Source organism: Malus domestica, chromosome 06, assembly GCF_042453785.1.
Source record: "Malus domestica chromosome 06, GDT2T_hap1".
In the NCBI taxonomy this organism is placed as follows: domain Eukaryota; kingdom Viridiplantae; phylum Streptophyta; class Magnoliopsida; order Rosales; family Rosaceae; genus Malus; species Malus domestica.
In genome coordinates, this window is record NC_091666.1 from 18,425,534 (window position 1) to 18,442,793 (window position 17,260).

General features: G+C 40.7%; 2 protein-coding genes across 3 annotated transcripts; one reads left to right on the plus strand and one right to left on the minus strand.

The window, feature by feature from the left end:
- Positions 1-3,442: 3,442 nt before the first annotated feature.
- Positions 3,443-3,958, minus strand: LOC139196845 (uncharacterized). Its single transcript, XM_070823189.1, has one exon. It carries the CDS (start codon positions 3,956-3,958, stop codon positions 3,443-3,445), a length of 516 nt encoding a protein of 171 aa, XP_070679290.1.
- An 8,458-nt stretch (positions 3,959-12,416) lies between these two features.
- LOC103429307 (serine racemase) lies at positions 12,417-15,057 on the plus strand. Of its 2 annotated transcripts, none has more exons than XM_008367456.4 (7): positions 12,417-12,844; positions 12,947-13,158; positions 13,261-13,347; positions 13,434-13,664; positions 14,198-14,274; positions 14,396-14,582; positions 14,720-15,057. In XM_008367456.4, exons 1-7 carry the CDS (start codon positions 12,773-12,775, stop codon positions 14,964-14,966), a joined length of 1,113 nt encoding a protein of 370 aa, XP_008365678.1. In that variant the 5' UTR covers positions 12,417-12,772; the 3' UTR covers positions 14,967-15,057. The 2 variants fall into 2 exon arrangements, with proteins under 2 accessions (XP_008365678.1, XP_008365679.1); XM_008367457.4 differs by having other exon boundaries at positions 12,603-12,802.
- Positions 15,058-17,260: the final 2,203 nt, after the last annotated feature.

Consider the following 17,260-nt stretch of genomic DNA (forward strand, 5'->3'; position numbering starts at 1 on the left):
GGTTGTAATGTATCCATTGTTTGCATTATTTGCTATTTGTTGTGATTTTCTCTTGCTTTTAACATTTTTCTTCGTGCAGTGACTTGAGGAACCATCAAGCTGTTCGGACGGGAGCTAGTTGACGTAGAGAAGGTGTTGAGGGTGCCCAAAGAGGATAAGCACTTGGGCAAGCTACGACCCTTATTTTGACAGTACGGTTTCCAGCCCCTATTTCCCAACTGCTAGAGACGAGTGAGTAAGTTGTATCTTTCACTTGGCCCTTGCTCTTCCCTTCTTTTTTTATTTATTTTTTATTTTTTATTTTATATAAAATTGTATTCCTCACTTTGGTCTTCCTTGTTTAATGGAGAAGGTGAGCAAGAAAGGGGAGACTATCACTAAGAAAAGGAAAACACCCATGTTAGTTCCCTCAGAAGACATCCTGTTTCACAAGGAAGCTCGCAAGCACTGAGTAAGACCAGCCATTAAGCCTAAATCTCAAGATGAGGTCCTCAAGATTGCTGCCTCGAGGAAAGCTGAAGCTGGGGCCATCAGACGTGCTGCTGCCATAGTTATAGGGGATGAGAGGCGATTGTTGCCTCCTCTTCCTATTATTGATCCCATCTTTCCTCCAGTTATGGAGCACACTGACCAAGAAGGTGATCCTAATTCCAACTGCAAAAGTAAGGATAAAGAAGAGGTTAGCAGTGTCCCTTGGAAGGACTTGAAAGCTGCCATGCAGCCAAAGAGCTTTGGGTATGTCAACAATTGCCTGGCAGGGCGTCGATTCACTTTTGATGAGCTCAGAGAGCCATTAGCTAAGAATGAATCAGATCGCAACCGGATATTGAAGCTATCTTTTTATATGAGTGTTACTTTGTCGTTTCCTTACTTTCTCCTCTTTATTATTTTTAGGTAGTGATGATCATCTTGTCATATAGGTCATGACTGAGTACGACGATAGACTGCGAGAGGCTGAGCGGTATAAGGCAAAATTGAAAGAGAATATGTAGCTTATGGATGATGCCAGGAGGAATAAGAAACTTTTGACTGAGGCCATCCAGCTTAAGGACCAAACCATGGAAAGGTTGACGAGGCGGAATGGTGAGAACGTGAGGCTCAAGAAACTATTTGAGGCGACTAAAAAACAGTTACAGATAGCTACCCTAGAGGCATCCAAGGTCAAGGAAAGTTGGATGGTGCCTTGGTCGAGGATTCTGAGTTGAAGAGGAGTATCCTAACTAAGAGGGAGGCTGCCGTGCAAAAGTACTTAGGTTCCCAGGCCTTTCACCATGCCATTAGACCTCACTGCACCCGGGAGGTTCACTTTGAGAAAAGGAAATGGATGGCCGTCCTTGAGCGTTATGACGATGGAAGTATTATTTGAAAGTATCGTGAAGAAATAGATGAGTATCGTCAAAAGGGTGAAACTTTCGTCCTCGCAGTTGATCCTAGTAGCGAAGAGGAGTCTGATGATGAGCCTAGTGCTGATGAGCAGACTCAGCAAGGTGAGGATGATCTTGAAGATGCAGAAGATGATGGTGGGACGCAAAGTGATATTGCCAGGGGTTCGACCTCAGGTGAGGATGACTCGTAGTGCCTTCATTTTCTGCATGTACTTTGGATGTACTAGTTTGTTGTTTGTGTGGCATGTGCCATGTACTCTAGATGTACTAGTTTGTTGTCTATATGGCATGTGCCATGTTGTAAGCCTGAGAGCTTTTTATTTATGGATGTTTACGACTTTATGTCGTATAGTTTAATGTTAATTGCCAAGTGTTTGCACTACCATTGATGGATGTTTGGCTATGTTTGAATAGATCCCTTGTTTGGATATAAGCCATGACTTGGGTAAGATTGAACAAATATACTATAGAGCTGTTCATTTATTTATATAGTCTTGTTGACATATACTTAGACTTTATTTCATGTTGGGAGCATTCATGTTGAAGCTTTGAACCTGAGTGTGTCATTGCTAGGAATGTAAGATAATTAGGACCGAGTTGTCTAAATCACCTCTTTATTGAATTCATGCCAAATGATCTTCGTTACATAAGATGTCGAACGGCTAAAGCTTAACACGTGTACAATGTGAGTCTACTTGTAATAGCACTTCAAGTGATTAGCGTTCCATGGATGACCAAGGGTCTTGCCATCGGAGCTTCTGAGCTTGTAGGAGCCAAGACAACTGATGCCAACAACTTCAAACAGTCCATCCCAGTTTGAACTGAGTGTTCATTCACTCGGGACTCTATCGCAGAGTAATCTTTTCTTCAATACCCAGTCCCCCACTTTGAAAGAATGAGGTTTGACTCTTGAGTTGTAGTAGTTGGAGATGCGCTACTTGTAGGCGACATTCCTTAAGTGAGCCTGGTTTCTGTGTTCCTCGGCTAGATCTAAGTTAAAGGTAAGTTGTTTGTCATTTTAGCTTTGCATGTAGTTTTGGACTCGGAACGTTGCTTACTCAAGCTCAACTAGGACAACTGCCTCTGTACCAAAAGCAATGAGAATGGAGTTTCTCCTATTGAAGTCCGATACGAAATGCGGTATGACCAAAGCACTTGGCGTACAAATTCTGGCCAACAGCCTTTAGCCTTATCCAAGCTGGTTGTGTTTGATTATTTTGTTGATGGCTTCAACTTGTCCATTAGACTAGGGATGAGCTGGGGAGGTGAAACATAAGTTGATGTTGAACTTAGAGTAGAACATCCTGAACTTATTGATGTCGAACTGTCGCCCGTTGTCAGTGACTATCGCATTGGGAATGCTGAATCTACAAAGGATGTTCTTCCATACGAAGTCTTCTATTTTTGCCTCAGCAATGGTTGCCAAGGGTTCTACTTTGGCCCACTTTGTGAAGTAGTCAACTGCAACGATTGCATAGCAGACCTTACCTTTCCCTGCAGGCATTAGGCTGATCAAATCAAGTCCTCATTGGGCGAAGGGCCAAGGGCTGATAATATGAGTGAGCGGCTCAGGAAGGGAGTGAGGAATAGTTGCGTAGCGTTGACACTTATCACATGAACGAGATATTCTGTTGGCATCTTGGTGGAGTGTTGGCCAGTAATACCCTTGGCAAAAAGCCTTGTATGCTAGGGATCGAGATCCAACATGATCCTCGCAGACTCCTTCATGTATTTCCTGAATGACAATTTCCTCCTCCGCGAGCGTAAGTCATCTTAGGTATGGTAGGTTAAAACCCTGCTTGTAGAGTTGGTCATTAATGATCAAGTAACGGTAGACTTGTATCGAATCTACTTGGCTTGGACTTTGTCTTTAGAAGGGTGCCATGATCAAGGAATTTATAAATTGGGGTAATCCAATTATTCCCCTGTCGTAAGTTGCACACTTCCGTGGCTATGGTGCTTGGTGCTGCCAACAATTCGACCTGAATTTTTCTCCCAATCTTGTCTTTCACTACTAAGGCGAGGCTAATTAAAGCATCTGCATGACTATTTGCTGCTCAAGGAACTTGGGTGATCTGGTAGTGGAAGTGCTTGGGCAAAAGTTGCGTTTGTGCAAGATATGCTGTCATAGAGCTATCCTTAGCATCAAAGTTGTTTGTGACTTGGTTAACCACTAATTGGGAGTCACTGAAGATATCAATTTGTTTAACCCTAAGGTGTTTGGCCAAACGTAAACATGCTAAAAGGGCTTCATACTTGGCCTCATTGTTTGATGCCTTGAATTTGAAACGAATAGCATACTCCATTGCCACTTTATCTAGGGTAGTCAAGACTAGTCCTGCTCCATAGCCCTGTTGGTTGGATGAGTCGTCAACATATAGAGTCCATACTGGGAAAGTTGGTTTTATCTTCTGAGCTTCTGGAGGTAATGAAGCCACCGCTTCAAGTGTAGAAGCAATGTCAACAGGGTAAGTGAATTCGGCGATGAAATTAGCCACTGCTTGGCTCTTCTTAGCTGGCTTTGGTTGGTAGGAGATGTCAAACTCACCCAGTGTTATCGCCCATTTGATCATTCACCCTGAAGTGTCAGGACTCTGAAGTATCTGTTGAAGGGGGTGATTGGTAAGTACAATGATGGAGTGTGCTTGGAAGTAGGGGCAAAGCTTCTGAGCAATCATGACCAATGCTAGAGCTAATTTCTCAATTTTGAAGTATCGTGTCTCAACATCTTGTAAAGCCTTGCTAGCGTAGTAAACATGTCGTTCGACATTACCATCCCTTCGAATGAGAACGAAATTGATCGCTAAAGCCGAAACATACAGATAGACAATAAAGGTGTCACTAATTTCAGGTTTGGAGAGCATAGGGGCTTTACCCATATACTCTTTGAGGTTCTTGAATGCTTCGGCACATTCATCAGTCCATGTAATGTACTTCTTACTTCCCTTAAGCACTTTGAAAAAATGAGCGCACTTGTCTGTAGCCTTAGAAATGAACCTGGTCAAGGTTGCCACCTTGCCAGTAACGCTTTGGATGTCCTTTGAAGTTATTGGCTCTTTCATGTCAGTGATTGCCTTGATTTTCTCGGGGTTAGCTTCAATGCCTCGTTGGTTAATCATGAAACCCAAGAATTTTCCAGAGCCCACGCCGAATGCGCATTTGTTGGGGTTCAACCTCTTTCGATACTTCTTCAGGATGGTGAAGGTTTCAGACAGGTTGGTGATGTGTTGGTCAGCATGTTTGCTCTTGATTAGCATATCATCAACATAAACTTCCATGCTCTTCCTAATCTGTTCAACGAACATTGAATTGACTAGTCTCTGATAAGTCGCCCCTGAATTCTTTAGGCCTAACGGCATAACTTTATAGCAATATAGTCCTATGTTAGTAGTGAAAGCAGTGTGTTCTTGGTCCGGGGGGTTCATGAGGATTTGGTTGTACCCCGAGTAAGTATCCATGAAGCTCAAGAGTTCACACCCTGCTGTAAAGTCCACAAGTCTATCAATAAGGGGAAGGGGAAAACTATCTTTCGGGCATCCTTTGTTTAGGTTGGTGTAGTCGACACACATTCTCCACAAGATCTTTTAAAGCGAGATACTTTCTTTGGTCGGATTTTTCTTAACAATGACCACATTTGCTACCTATGTTGGGTAATTGACTTCGCGGACGAAGCCTATGCTTTTGAGTTTTTCAACGTCTACCTTCATTGCTTCGTATCGTTCAACATCATAAGATCTTCGCTTCTATCTCACCGGTTTGATCTTGGGGTCAATACTCAAGCGATGACAGATGATATCGGGAGAGATGCATGGCATGTCCTTGTATGACCAAGCGTAAACCTCAGTGTTCTCTTGCAAAAAAGAGATCAATGCCAACTGAATGGGTGGTGACAAAGTGGTGCCAATCTTCACCATGTGATCCAGATAATCTTTTGAGATAGAGACCTTCTCTAACTCTTCAGCGAGTTATGCTTGCTGGGTGCAAGAGTCATCTCGAGGATTGTTAGGTTGATTATTGCCACTGTGAAAATCCAAGTTGGCTTCGTCCGGGCTGGTCTTTATGACTTGGTCATGTATAGAAAGGGTTTCATTGGGCACAGACAGGTGTTGTTGCTCGACCGAACTGTTGTAACGTGACCGTGCACTAAGTTGATATCCTCTGATGTAACCATGGCCATAAGGGATTGGAAATTTCATCAACAACATATGTGTGGATACCATGGCCTTGAGATCATTGATGCATGTGCGTCCAAAGATGACATTGTATGTCACTGGGCAATCAACCACCATGAAGTTAGTGGTAATGGTAGTTGTGTAAGAGCTTGTACCAATGGTGAAAGGTAAGTGTATGCTCCCTAAAGGTTGCACGATATCACCGAAGAAGCTTATTAGAGGAGAAACTGAGTGATCGAGCAAGTGTTCAGCTACATTAAGTGCCCTAAAAGCTTCAGCAAACATGATATTGACCGAAGCCCCTGTGTCTACCAAGATTCGTCGTACTTCAAAGTTGGCTATGTGAGCTTCCACGTTCAATGGGTCGTTGTAAGGGTAGATGATACCTTTTTCTTTATCAGGGTAGAAAGATATTGGATCCCAGTTAGGCTTTTGATACTTGCCTCCCCTAATGTCTTCCACGTGAAACACTTGGTGGCCAGGCCTCAAAGTTCGTTCACTATTTTTCATGGCCCTGTTGGAAGATTTAGATATGGGTGTGCCGCCACATATGGAATATATCACTTTCACTTGGCGTTGGTTATGGTTATCCCTTAGAGTGTGAAAGAGGAATTGAACAATTTTTCCTTCACGTGTCAAAGCTTCAATATGATCACGAAGGGTGATACACTTCTCGCCGTCATGGCTATTATGCTCGTGGTAGCAGCAAAACGTGCTCGTGTTCTTCGTGGGCTTGTAATCCGGCTACCTCGGCTTTGGCTTCGGTATCAAGTGTGCTATGCTGGGGTAAATGGCCACACATGTGGCGTTCAAAGGTGTGTATGCCTCATACCTCGGGGTAGGGCCTATCCTGACACGTGCTTGACCTACTGTGTTGACTGCCTAGGGGTGGGGATTATCGTGGTGATACCCTTGGTTATCGCGGTAGTGTCCCTTACTCTTTTTACTAAAATGAGACTGGTGAGGATGGAAATCTTTCCTTTTGCCCTGAGATTGATATGTCTGTTGACTTGGCAAAGGCAGAGGGAGGCACCACTGCCGTTTGGAAGGTTGAGGTATTCTCATTTAGTTGGATCTGGTTTCCACTCCCTACTTGCTGATAAGGGGTGGTTGAATGGGGTTTCCCTTGATATGTCCTTACTTCGACGGAGGTGCGGTTGTAAGCCTGTGCCATCACCTCAGAGCAAGTCTTCCAAGTGTTAACATTGATCATGTACTTGAAGAAACAGTCACGTAAGCCTGCCGTGAAGGCCTTAAGAGTGGTCTTATCATCTACCTCAGCGCAGCGAGAATACTCATGGTTGAAGCGACCAGCATACTCTCGTACTACCTCGTTCAGCTACTGGCGAATAGTGTACAAGTCATCTGCAGAATGCAAGCGATTGGTTTGGAAGATGTGTTGAAAGACAAACAGTTTCCTCAGTTCCTCAAATGAGTATATCGTCTCAGGTGGAAGACGACAATGCCAGTTTAGAGCTCCGCCAAAAAAGGTGGAAGGGAAGAGAAGACATCGCTCTTCATCGGTGTGCATCCGATATGCCATGGTGGACTCAAAGAGGTTAAGGTGTTCAATTGAGTCCTCTATTCCAGTATAGAGTTGTAAACCAAGCTTTTGTTTTGTCTTCACTTGAAGGGTGTGTCAAGGATCCTCCTTGTGAGAGGGTCAGGCCTGGGTTGGTTCTAGTCAGGTATCTCGGCTTGACATTCGACCTTTAACTTGTTTACTTCCTCAAGGAGCTGTAGGACAAGGGGGTCCTGAGTAGAGTCATGTACCACTGAAATTTTCTTATGTAAGTCTCCATCGACTCTTGGAAGTAGGAAAGTTTGAGCAAGAGCATGTGATTTTTCCTTGGACTCGCCATACTGACTTCTAGGGCGAGTCTGTCGGAATACCTCCGAGTCCCATGTACCTTTATGTTCCTCTAGGACCTATCGTTCCTTCCCTAGATTGGCAGCTGTCCTGGGTCGTGGGAGGGGGTCGACTCTTTCAAAAACCCTTGGGTCATTGATCTTCAAGCTTATGTGGAGGGGATTATCTCGACGTTGCTTTAGGAAGTCTCGACAGTCACGATAAACGGCTTTCGATCATTCTAACCCTTCTGCAAAGAGGTGTCTTCCTCCACTTCTTCTACTTCGAGTCGAAGCAGTTGGGTTGAGAGAAGTTTCATGTTGATCAATGTTTTAATGATTAGCTCGCTCCTCATCAGGGATACCCATGTCGAAGGAAGGTGACCCTCAATGTTGGGGGCACCCAGATGATGGTTGATGTCCACAGGGGCAACAAGCTCTCATGTTTGAGTACGCCTAGTTTCTTGGAGCGTGTCGAAGAGCTTCTCATATTGTTCCTGGAAGATCTCATTCTTTATTGCTATCTTGTTGTTCTAAGCCTCCAGCTCCTCGACTTTAGCTTGAAGAACGAGCTTCTTTCGTTCATTCTTTCGCAACCTCACACTAGGCGCGAAGGGGTGTCGTTCTGTGTGATATGGCTTCCTTCACTCCCCTTGTTGGAGAGGGATACCTGGTCAAAAGAGAGTATACGAATGGTGGAAACCAGCTTGACAAAGCTGAAAAGAGTAGGAATAAGTGTGTTTTGAAGGAATATTTTGTGAAAACATGTTCATTTGAATAACATCTATAGCATGCATTTAACAATTAAAAGGCGGAATCATGCTTGCATGCATTCAAAAACAAAACATTAACCATAAAATTCAAAGCCTAGTAGATTGGTGAACCATTAATCAACTCAAAACAAAGTGAGTTGAGATTTATACCTTTGTAGATTCCTCTTTGCATAAGCAAAGGCTAATCACCCAAAGAGAGGGCCTTCATTCCTTGCATCTTAAATCTATGGATTTGGATGGATGAAAAGGTTTCTCCAAGTTCCCAAAATTGAGAACCTCTAAGTCTCTTCACCAAGGTTAGATTGGAGAAGAAATGAGTGACCTTGGAGTAGTGGGATTGCTAGATGCACCCTCCAAGGGGCCGGCCTCTTTAGAGAGAAATGGAGAGACATGTTCTCTCCAATTTTCTCCAAAACAAACCCTAAATGAATTTTGGCTATAAAGTCATATTTATACCTTTATTCATTTGAGTGGCAAACTTGTAAATAAGTCCAAGTTCACCACCCTTAACAATATGGCTGGCCTTAGGGTGTATTTGGGTTGTTTGGGCCTTTGTGAATATTTAGTCATTAAGTTGTCATACAACTTAAGTCAATGGGCTTGACGTTCGAAGCCCATTGGGCCTTAAGGTCCAAAAACTATCCCGAGGTCTTTAACGAACTTATTCGTTTGATTAATTAACATATTAATTAATCATTGCCATTAATAAATAATTAAACCATTTAATCATTCTTACTCATCTCCATTGTTTCTTCAATCTTCACCTTACACGGTGTACGATCCATTAGGTTCCTTTTAGCGAGGCAGTGGGCGATTAAAACTCTTTCAAATCGATTGTGAATTGAAACTTACTTTCAATTCTCCCTTTAGTGATTACACACGTTTAGGGCTTCCACAAACCATGAGTGACACCTAGCAGCATATCATGGTTACCCAAGCTAATCAGAAGAGGTGGAGAACCTATTCAGTTTAGGATTACAAATGCAATACGGTATTTCTCTAATACAATACTCTTGACCACATTGTTTGGTTTGATAGTTTATTTATTCATGTCTACTATCCAATGTGATTCGTGTGCTTATATGATTACCTTGAATGTGATTTGGAACGCTTTCCTAAATCTCATTCATACTTTGGCCAAAGATTCTTAATCATATCATAGAGTATTCTCCCTCAAACGGTTTGAAGGTTAGAGATCCCTTGTTGCGCATTCATATGCCTACATGACTAGATAGCTTGACCCCAACAATGTCGTGGACACTCCAATGGAATGCCGTTTGACATGATCAAAGATCAAGGACCTAACCATTAGACATCTATGATGCCTCAGGTCAAAGGACTACTTTGCATTATCCCAACCATGAGTTCTCATGTGACATGAATATGAGAACTCTTCGTTGATCGTGTTCAGTGAACTCATTCTCTATTGAGCACCTACGTACTTGTCTTGATGTCACACACACCAATGACTCGAGACTAGTCACTCTCCCTGAGAGAAGACACAGTACGTACTGATCTTAACGGACTGTTAATGCCCAATTGGCAATCCTATGATCAGGAACATTTAGGATGTGTCTACGAAAGAATTGTCTCATGAATCTAACTTCTTTAGATCGTATTCTCCCAATCACATATTCCTTGGACTTATTGTTTAAGCATATAACATTTATATGAGACGGCTTAAAACAATAATCTATGCCCTTGATATTAAACTAGATTAGTTTAACATGTGAAATGTCCGTAAAGTATCATCATATGATTGGTTTTAGGGCACATTTCCAACATGTTTCCCACAGATGGCGCCAAATGTTGATGCACAAAATCAGTGAGGACTTTGGTACAACAGAAAGTGTCAAGTTTGTGACCTTCGCTAGATTGCTTCAGTCGCTAGTATGGATAGGTATGTAAATGGACAGAAACAGAGAAGCAAACACAAGATGTACATGGTTCACCCAGATTGGCTACATCCACGGAGTAGAGGAGTTCTCATTAATTATGAAAGGTTTACACAAGTACATAGGTTCAAGGTCTCCTTTAGTGAGTTCTAGTGAATGATTTAGTACAAATGACATTAGGAAATATTGTGAAAGAATGATTTCCTTTTATAGAAGAGAGTCTCTAGCTTTGTTTTGACTTTGACACGTGTCATGCTTTGATTAGCCTCTGATGTTTACACGTGTTGCACTATGATTGGCCTTTAATGTCGACATGTGTCGCGCTGTGATTGACCTCCTGGTTGGAGAGAGATTATTGTGGATCCTTGGCGGTATTGACCGATGCTCAGTAGTTTCTAGATGGGTCAAGTATGGTACAAACAATATTTATATTTTATGCTCATCATTTGTTGCACCAGTGTTAGTGCTCGCCCAGGGCCAGGGCCAGTCTTTCACGTGTATGTTCACATCCGCACCGCAAGCTCGCCTTGAATCCAAGTAAGTGCCAGTCATGTTGTACAGGTTGCAATAGGCAACTCCGACTCGTATGTGACCGCGAATAGCGCCAGTCTTCAAGTTATTGTAGCACTAGAGCGTATATCATTATTACACTCAGTCATGTTCATGTCATAATAACTTTGCATGAACTTGTGTGTTAACATATGTCGATGAGCACTTAGTTTGATATGTTTGCTTATGCGAAAGTATATGATTACTGACGTCATGCACTTATATAAGAACTATTGTGCCGTATTGATATCTTAATATTTTGCAGGCTACGGTGAGTATTTTCATACTATATGTAGTATGTAAATCTTGGAAACTATACATGTTTTATAGCGAGGGGTTATAACATTTTCAAATGTTTTTATTAAAACTATATTTTCAGGCCCACTCATCCTTATTTTTCACCCCTCTAGGTTTTAGTAGCTGAACTTTCTTATCAACGAGGATTCTTGGCTGGTGTAGATGATTACCTTATGGTATAATTCTCACCCTATTTTACTGTAATGTACTTATGCTTTGACATCATGTATGAAATGGGTTCATTCCCGCTCAAAACGCATTCTTATATTTAAGCACTTTTAGGTTAAATTTATTCACATATTCCACCACACTACACTTTATGGTTTCGTCACCTTCCAGGTGTCGGCCAGCACAACTCGATTCAGAGTCCAAGTGGACATTCCGGATCGGGGTGTGTCAAGAGGCCAAGTTCTTTTGGCAAACAAATTAGAATTTTCAACTATGGTTTAACAAATTAGAATTTGGAAGCATAGCTGACAAACATTTTATCGTCGAACTGAACGCATAGACTTCATACTTGTTTGAAATTGCTTCTTTAAAAACATTTATGCTTATGCATTTTCAATAAAAACGCATCCATTTGAAGCATGTTGACATTTTGGTTTCACGAAGAAAAAAAAACACATAGTAGGTGCTTCTTCTAAAGTGTTTTTTTTTTCCACAAACGTGGTCATAAGTGATTTTTGTGATCAGAAAACGCTTTTAATTTAAAAGCACTTTCAAACAAGCTCTTCATTTGCGAATCGCTTTTTGAATTATCAATTCTAAAAAGAGATATACTAAAGAGACTCTTTCAAAAGTGAGACTCTCCATAGACTCTCTACCACCTCATATTTTTAGCACAATGTTTTATAATATTGGTATATGAACTATAAGGTGACAAAAATTCCATAAAAAAATTCACTTCGAGAGAGTCTTTGTAGCATTTCTATTTTGCAAGCGTTATGCACAAAAAGTCTAAAATGCTTTTTAGGTTATAAAACAAGAAAATGGTTTCCCTCCGGATCCCTTTCTCCAAATCTAAAAAGTTCGGAGATTCAGGCCATTGAAATTTGATCAAACAGTTAAAATTAACTCCTATTTGTAACCGTTTGATTAAACTTTAATTGCCCGGATTCCCCCAAATCCCTTTCCATAAAACAACAATATTTGTTTTTAGGAACTTCCAATTCACAAAACCCTTTCAGGTGTCGTTTTTATTGACTTTTGGGGAAGATGATGCCCGTTGCTTATCCACAAACAACTTCATTGGCGTGCTCTGCTTATTTCTGCTGTGCCAAATGACGATGTGCCCAGCCTGTCACAAAATTTATAGTTTGGACACGTGTTCTCTTAATAACACTTTTATAACTCTGTTAGCCTTGAAAATTAACTTAGTTGGGTTAATAGTTCCCTTGTGAGGATAATATTAAAATAGCGTATGTGGTTAAAAAAATTAGGTTTAAGTCATTGTAGTAAAATCCGTTAGGATTTAAACCAAAAATTGAAAATGCCTTTAACTCTCCTTTAAATAGCACATGAGACTTACACATGCGGCTTCGATTTTAGCCTTATATGTATGGCTCATGTGTTAATAATTAACAGAAAGTTTATATAATTTTTAATTTTATGTCTAAGTCCTAATAAACTTTACAACAGGAGGTTAAATTTTAATTTTTTATATCATAGAACTATCATTTTATCACGGAAACTAATAATCTGATTAGGGCGTGAAAATTAGAAAAATTAAACCAAACCAGCCACTGAAACTGGCACCTACGCTCAAACCGTCGGCGACCTGTCTACTTGTTCTTCCTTTGTCAACACCGTAGGCAGGCGGGGGGTGGGTACAGGGGTTCTGGGCATAGCAACATATGAACTCTGGAAGTGTGGAAGTAGAAGAGGTGAGCAATCTGCGTTTCTGGAATATTTGGCCAACGAACACCGTAAGTTGTTGAGAGTTTAAACTCCAAATACTCGCACTACTTGTCAATTTTCTAAATATCCAACTTGAATTTTGTGAATTCCATGTCAATTTTGCAATCCAGCTCCAAAATCAAGACTCTGTTGGTGTTGGGATAGAGATGGAAGCAGGGAGTCAAATGCCGGAGACGAAATATGCTGCTGATATTTCCTCTATAAAGGAAGCGCAAGCACGCATCGAGCCATTCGTGCACAAAACTCCGGTCTTGACCTCGGAATCCCTCAATGCTCTTTCAGGAAGACGCCTTTTTTTCAAATGCGAATGTTTACAGAAGGGGTGAGACTCTACTTCGCACTCAATCATGCGTATGCGTGTCTTCTTTTCTTTCGTAACTTGGTTTGGATTTCATTAGGGTAATCTATGTGCCTGCCTATGCAGTGGCGCTTTCAAATTCAGAGGCGCTTGCAATGCCGTGTTTTCACTTGATGATGATCAGGCTGCTAAGGGGGTTGTAACACACAGCAGGTTTGATTTCCGCTCATTTGCGTGTCATCGCTACTTTCCTTAACCAATTTGTCTGATTACGCCCTGATTTTGTCCTCCGAATTTAGTGGTAACCATGCTGCAGCATTGTCTTTGGCTGCAAAACTACGGGGGATCCCTGCATACATAGTTATACCAAAAAATGCTCCCAACTGCAAAGTTGAGAATGTCATTCGTTACGGTGGTCAGGTTATCTGGAGTGAGGCCACTATGCAGTCAAGGGAAAGTACAGCAGCTAAGGTGTTGCATGAAACTGGCGCACTTCTTCTCCATCCTTACAATGATAGGCGCATAATAAGGTACAAATTGACCTCAGTTTATTTGCATTTAATCACTTATGTTTGAAATTTCGCCTATGATAAGGGAAGAACATGAATCTTTTGCTCAAAGATAGGCTTGTTCTGTGCAAATGTTATTGAAACGTAAAATGTATGTTGAAATTCTAATGAGCTGATGCACAATAAAGACAACTTAAACAGATTGCTTTACAGTAAGAGTGTGTGTTTACTTAAAGAACCGAATCAAAATCATATTATGATTTGTGAAACTGCTGGTAGTATTGCGTTTCCCATATTTTCTCTCGGAAAAACACCAATAGCCGTTCCCTTGAATTTCATGGCGATGTACTACCCTGGTTACTCCTCGGCAAGTATTACTATTACTTAAATAATTTCAGATGCATTAGCGAAACTTGTTCCTTGTAGGTTAATCCATTAGATGCTGCTAGACAATGCTATACTACGTATTGACGTATTGGAAAACAGTAACATTCCTTAACGTAACTAATGAGATTAGGGCTTTATGGCATGTTTAAGTTTAACTGTTCTTGCAGTGGGCAGGGTACCATTTCACTGGAGCTTCTGGAGCAACAAGTTCCGCAGTTAGACGGCATTATAGTACCCATAAGCGGTTGGTTTAGTTACATATAATCATAAAATTTGTTTGATTAGTTCACTTTTGTTCCTGAATATTCTGTTGTTGACTTTTAATCTTTGTAGTAGTATTGATTTATGTATATCTGTCTGTATAGGAGGTGGCTTGATATCAGGGGTGGCTTTGGCCGCCAAGTCCATCAACCCCGCGATTCGAATTTTTGCAGCTGAACCTGAGGGTGCTAACGATGCAGCTCAATCCAAATCAGCTGGGAGGATAATAACATTGCCTGAGACCAACACTGTTGCAGATGGGCTTCGAGCTTTTCTTGGAGACCTTACTTGGTAAAGGAAGATCACATTTTATCCAAGCAGTTCATTAGAAATCTATCTTCATCTTGTCGATAATGCTCAGTATTAATGAGCTTCTACTCATAGTTAGCAATTTGCCTTAACTCTTTCTTTCTTTGCACTGGAACCAGGCCCATTGTGAGAGATCTTGTCGATGGCGTTATAACTGTAAATGACGAGGAGATAATAAATGCTATGAAACTCTGTTACGAGATTTTGAAGGTTGCAGTAGAACCCAGTGGAGCAATAGGCCTTGCTGCTGTTTTGTCCAAAAGTTTCAAGAAAAATTCTGCTTGGAAGGATTGCAGCAACATCGGAATTATACTTTCTGGAGGTAATGTAGATCTAGGCATCCTATGGGATGCCTACAAAAAGTGAAGTCTAAATTACTTTGTTCTTGTCTGCAAACTCTCTATTTCCCTTAATACTGATACTTGTTCTTCGGAAATTGAAACGAAAAACCTTCACACTTTTCATGTATCATGCACGGTAGCCGCTAATTTGCTTTACGTGAGTAGTATTCTCAATTAACAGCTTTAGAACTCTCTCTCTGCTTCAAAAGTTCAAGAAACGAAATTCATGAATACCTGTTTAAATTTCTTTTGGATTTATATGTTCACCCATTGCTTGCATTCTTTGTCCTGTTGGTGATTGTAACGCTAACTTACGGGAGACTTGGAATGTGCTTGAATTGACTGCCCAATATATAGACAGATGTTCACAGTTTGGAGAAAAACCCTTTAGAAAACTATGTCTTGTTAGACCATCTCCAATGGAGACCCGTGTCAATCTATACTCACAGTTTTGGGCCAAGTTCGGATCTATCATCGAGAAACAAAACAAGGCTGAATTGTTCATACAAAACCCAATAAATTTCTGAGCAGCCAATCTTGCACAGCAGCTACAGCTTGTAAGAATCTCCTTGAAAGATTTGTTGTTGGTTCTTACATTAAATAATGGGAAGGAAAAGGAAAGTGATGGCATCAAATTCTACCAGTAGGACCAGATGCTAGTTGTGATAACCCCTCTGATAGCCTATCCTAGTGCAATCAGATATTTCAGTGAGTTGGTCTTGCTATTCAATGAACCACGGTACAGTGGCTTTACCACTTCTATATCTTTATATCCATATATCTATATATCTCTACGAGTTCTGGTCCAAGAAAATTGTGGTCATCCACCGTTCTGATCTTAGTCCAACGGTAAAGAAGAAAGTACAAGAACGAAAATTAGATGACCATCCCCCTTGGAGAAAGATCGAAAGGTGGGTGACTACAATTTTCTTGGACAATGGGGTGTAGGAGAGGAGAATGTGACTGATATCTATATTTCATCACTCATCAATGTTTGTTGCGGTTGGCAGGTTGATATACGTACTATGTTTGCAGTAGCAACGCTATCAATTAAATGTGGTAAACTATTTTTCTAGCAATTAGGGACCACTATGATATGATGTCAATGTTGCAGAAGTTTTTAGGTCACAAAATTTTGGCCATGTGGTTTGGTTTAGTTAGCAATGTAAGTCATATAAGTCTAGTTAAGAAAAAGCAAGGATATGATGTCAATGTTGCAGAAATTTTTAGGTCACAAAATTTTGGCCATGTAGTTTGGTTTAGTTAGCAATGTAAGTCATATAAGTCTAGTTAAGAAAAAGCAAGGGGCTTGTAGCGCAATTGTCAAGAGCATTTACCTCTGCATCAGAAGTTCTAGGTTCTTTTCCTTTACTCCTCACTCTTAATTGTTAAGAGCATTTATAAATTTCCATCGATAAATTTAACGAAATTTATGATTTGGACTTGATTGCAAATCAAACCGAGGTCCGCAACTAAAATTCCCAAAATTAAAATGACACGACCGAAATAGGAAACAAGTAAAACCACATGAACCAAAAGTATAGAGAAATGATTTCTGCGCACTTTGTTTACCTATGTCACTTTGATTCTCCTTTGATTGATTCAATCTATACTATAGACCAAAAATAAACAGGACTCTACACGAGGAGAAAATGGTGTGTGGAACTCACTTTCCCGAAGTATAATGTAGCCCGAGAAAACGAAACCTACCATTCATAATGTTGAACCCTCATGCATCTGGTTATGATTAACATTTGTCTAATGCATCAAAGTCAAGTTCATGCTCAAGAAGGTTTTGTTTCTATACATACATATATATATATATATATATATATATATGTATGTATATCAATGTTAGCATTTTCTTTGAGCAAAATATGATTGAGAAGCTGTCGTATCCCTGTTGTGGTTAATTAGTGTGTGAGGTGACGAAATTAATGTCGTTGGGGATGGACCTTTTAATTCAATTCGCACATTTATAACAAAGTGATTGATGCAGATCCACGCATATTGCACGTACAATTTGAGAATCACATGCACCACTGCCATGGTGACCACCTTTGTTGGTTGTGAAACGTTCAACGAGTGCTAGGGTCAGTTGTATATGTGTTGTATTGATCGCAGTTGTTGATGGCGGACGGTTTATGCGTACGATGGGACGAGCGACTGATGGTAGCTCTTGTAACCATTTCAACATGTAGTCTAGTATGCACTCGTATGATCAATTGAGATGATACAAATAGTTTAATTTCTTGATGAAGAGAAAACATGATACTACTTGATGGATCCAATGTGATTATTTGTGTCAAAATGACATAG

Excerpts from the sequence above, each read along its gene's own strand:
- LOC139196845 (XM_070823189.1), bottom strand. The coding sequence starts at position 3,958 with ATGATCAAATGGGCGATAACACTGGGTGAGTTTGACATCTCCTACCAA.
- LOC103429307 (XM_008367456.4), top strand. The coding sequence starts at position 12,773 with ATGAACTCTGGAAGTGTGGAAGTAGAAGAGGTGAGCAATCTGCGTTTC. Across the intron at positions 13,159-13,260 it reads TGCGAATGTTTACAGAAGGG|TGGCGCTTTCAAATTCAGAG; the intron begins GTGAGACTCTAC and ends CTGCCTATGCAG. Across the intron at positions 14,583-14,719 it reads TTTCTTGGAGACCTTACTTG|GCCCATTGTGAGAGATCTTG; the intron begins GTAAAGGAAGAT and ends CACTGGAACCAG.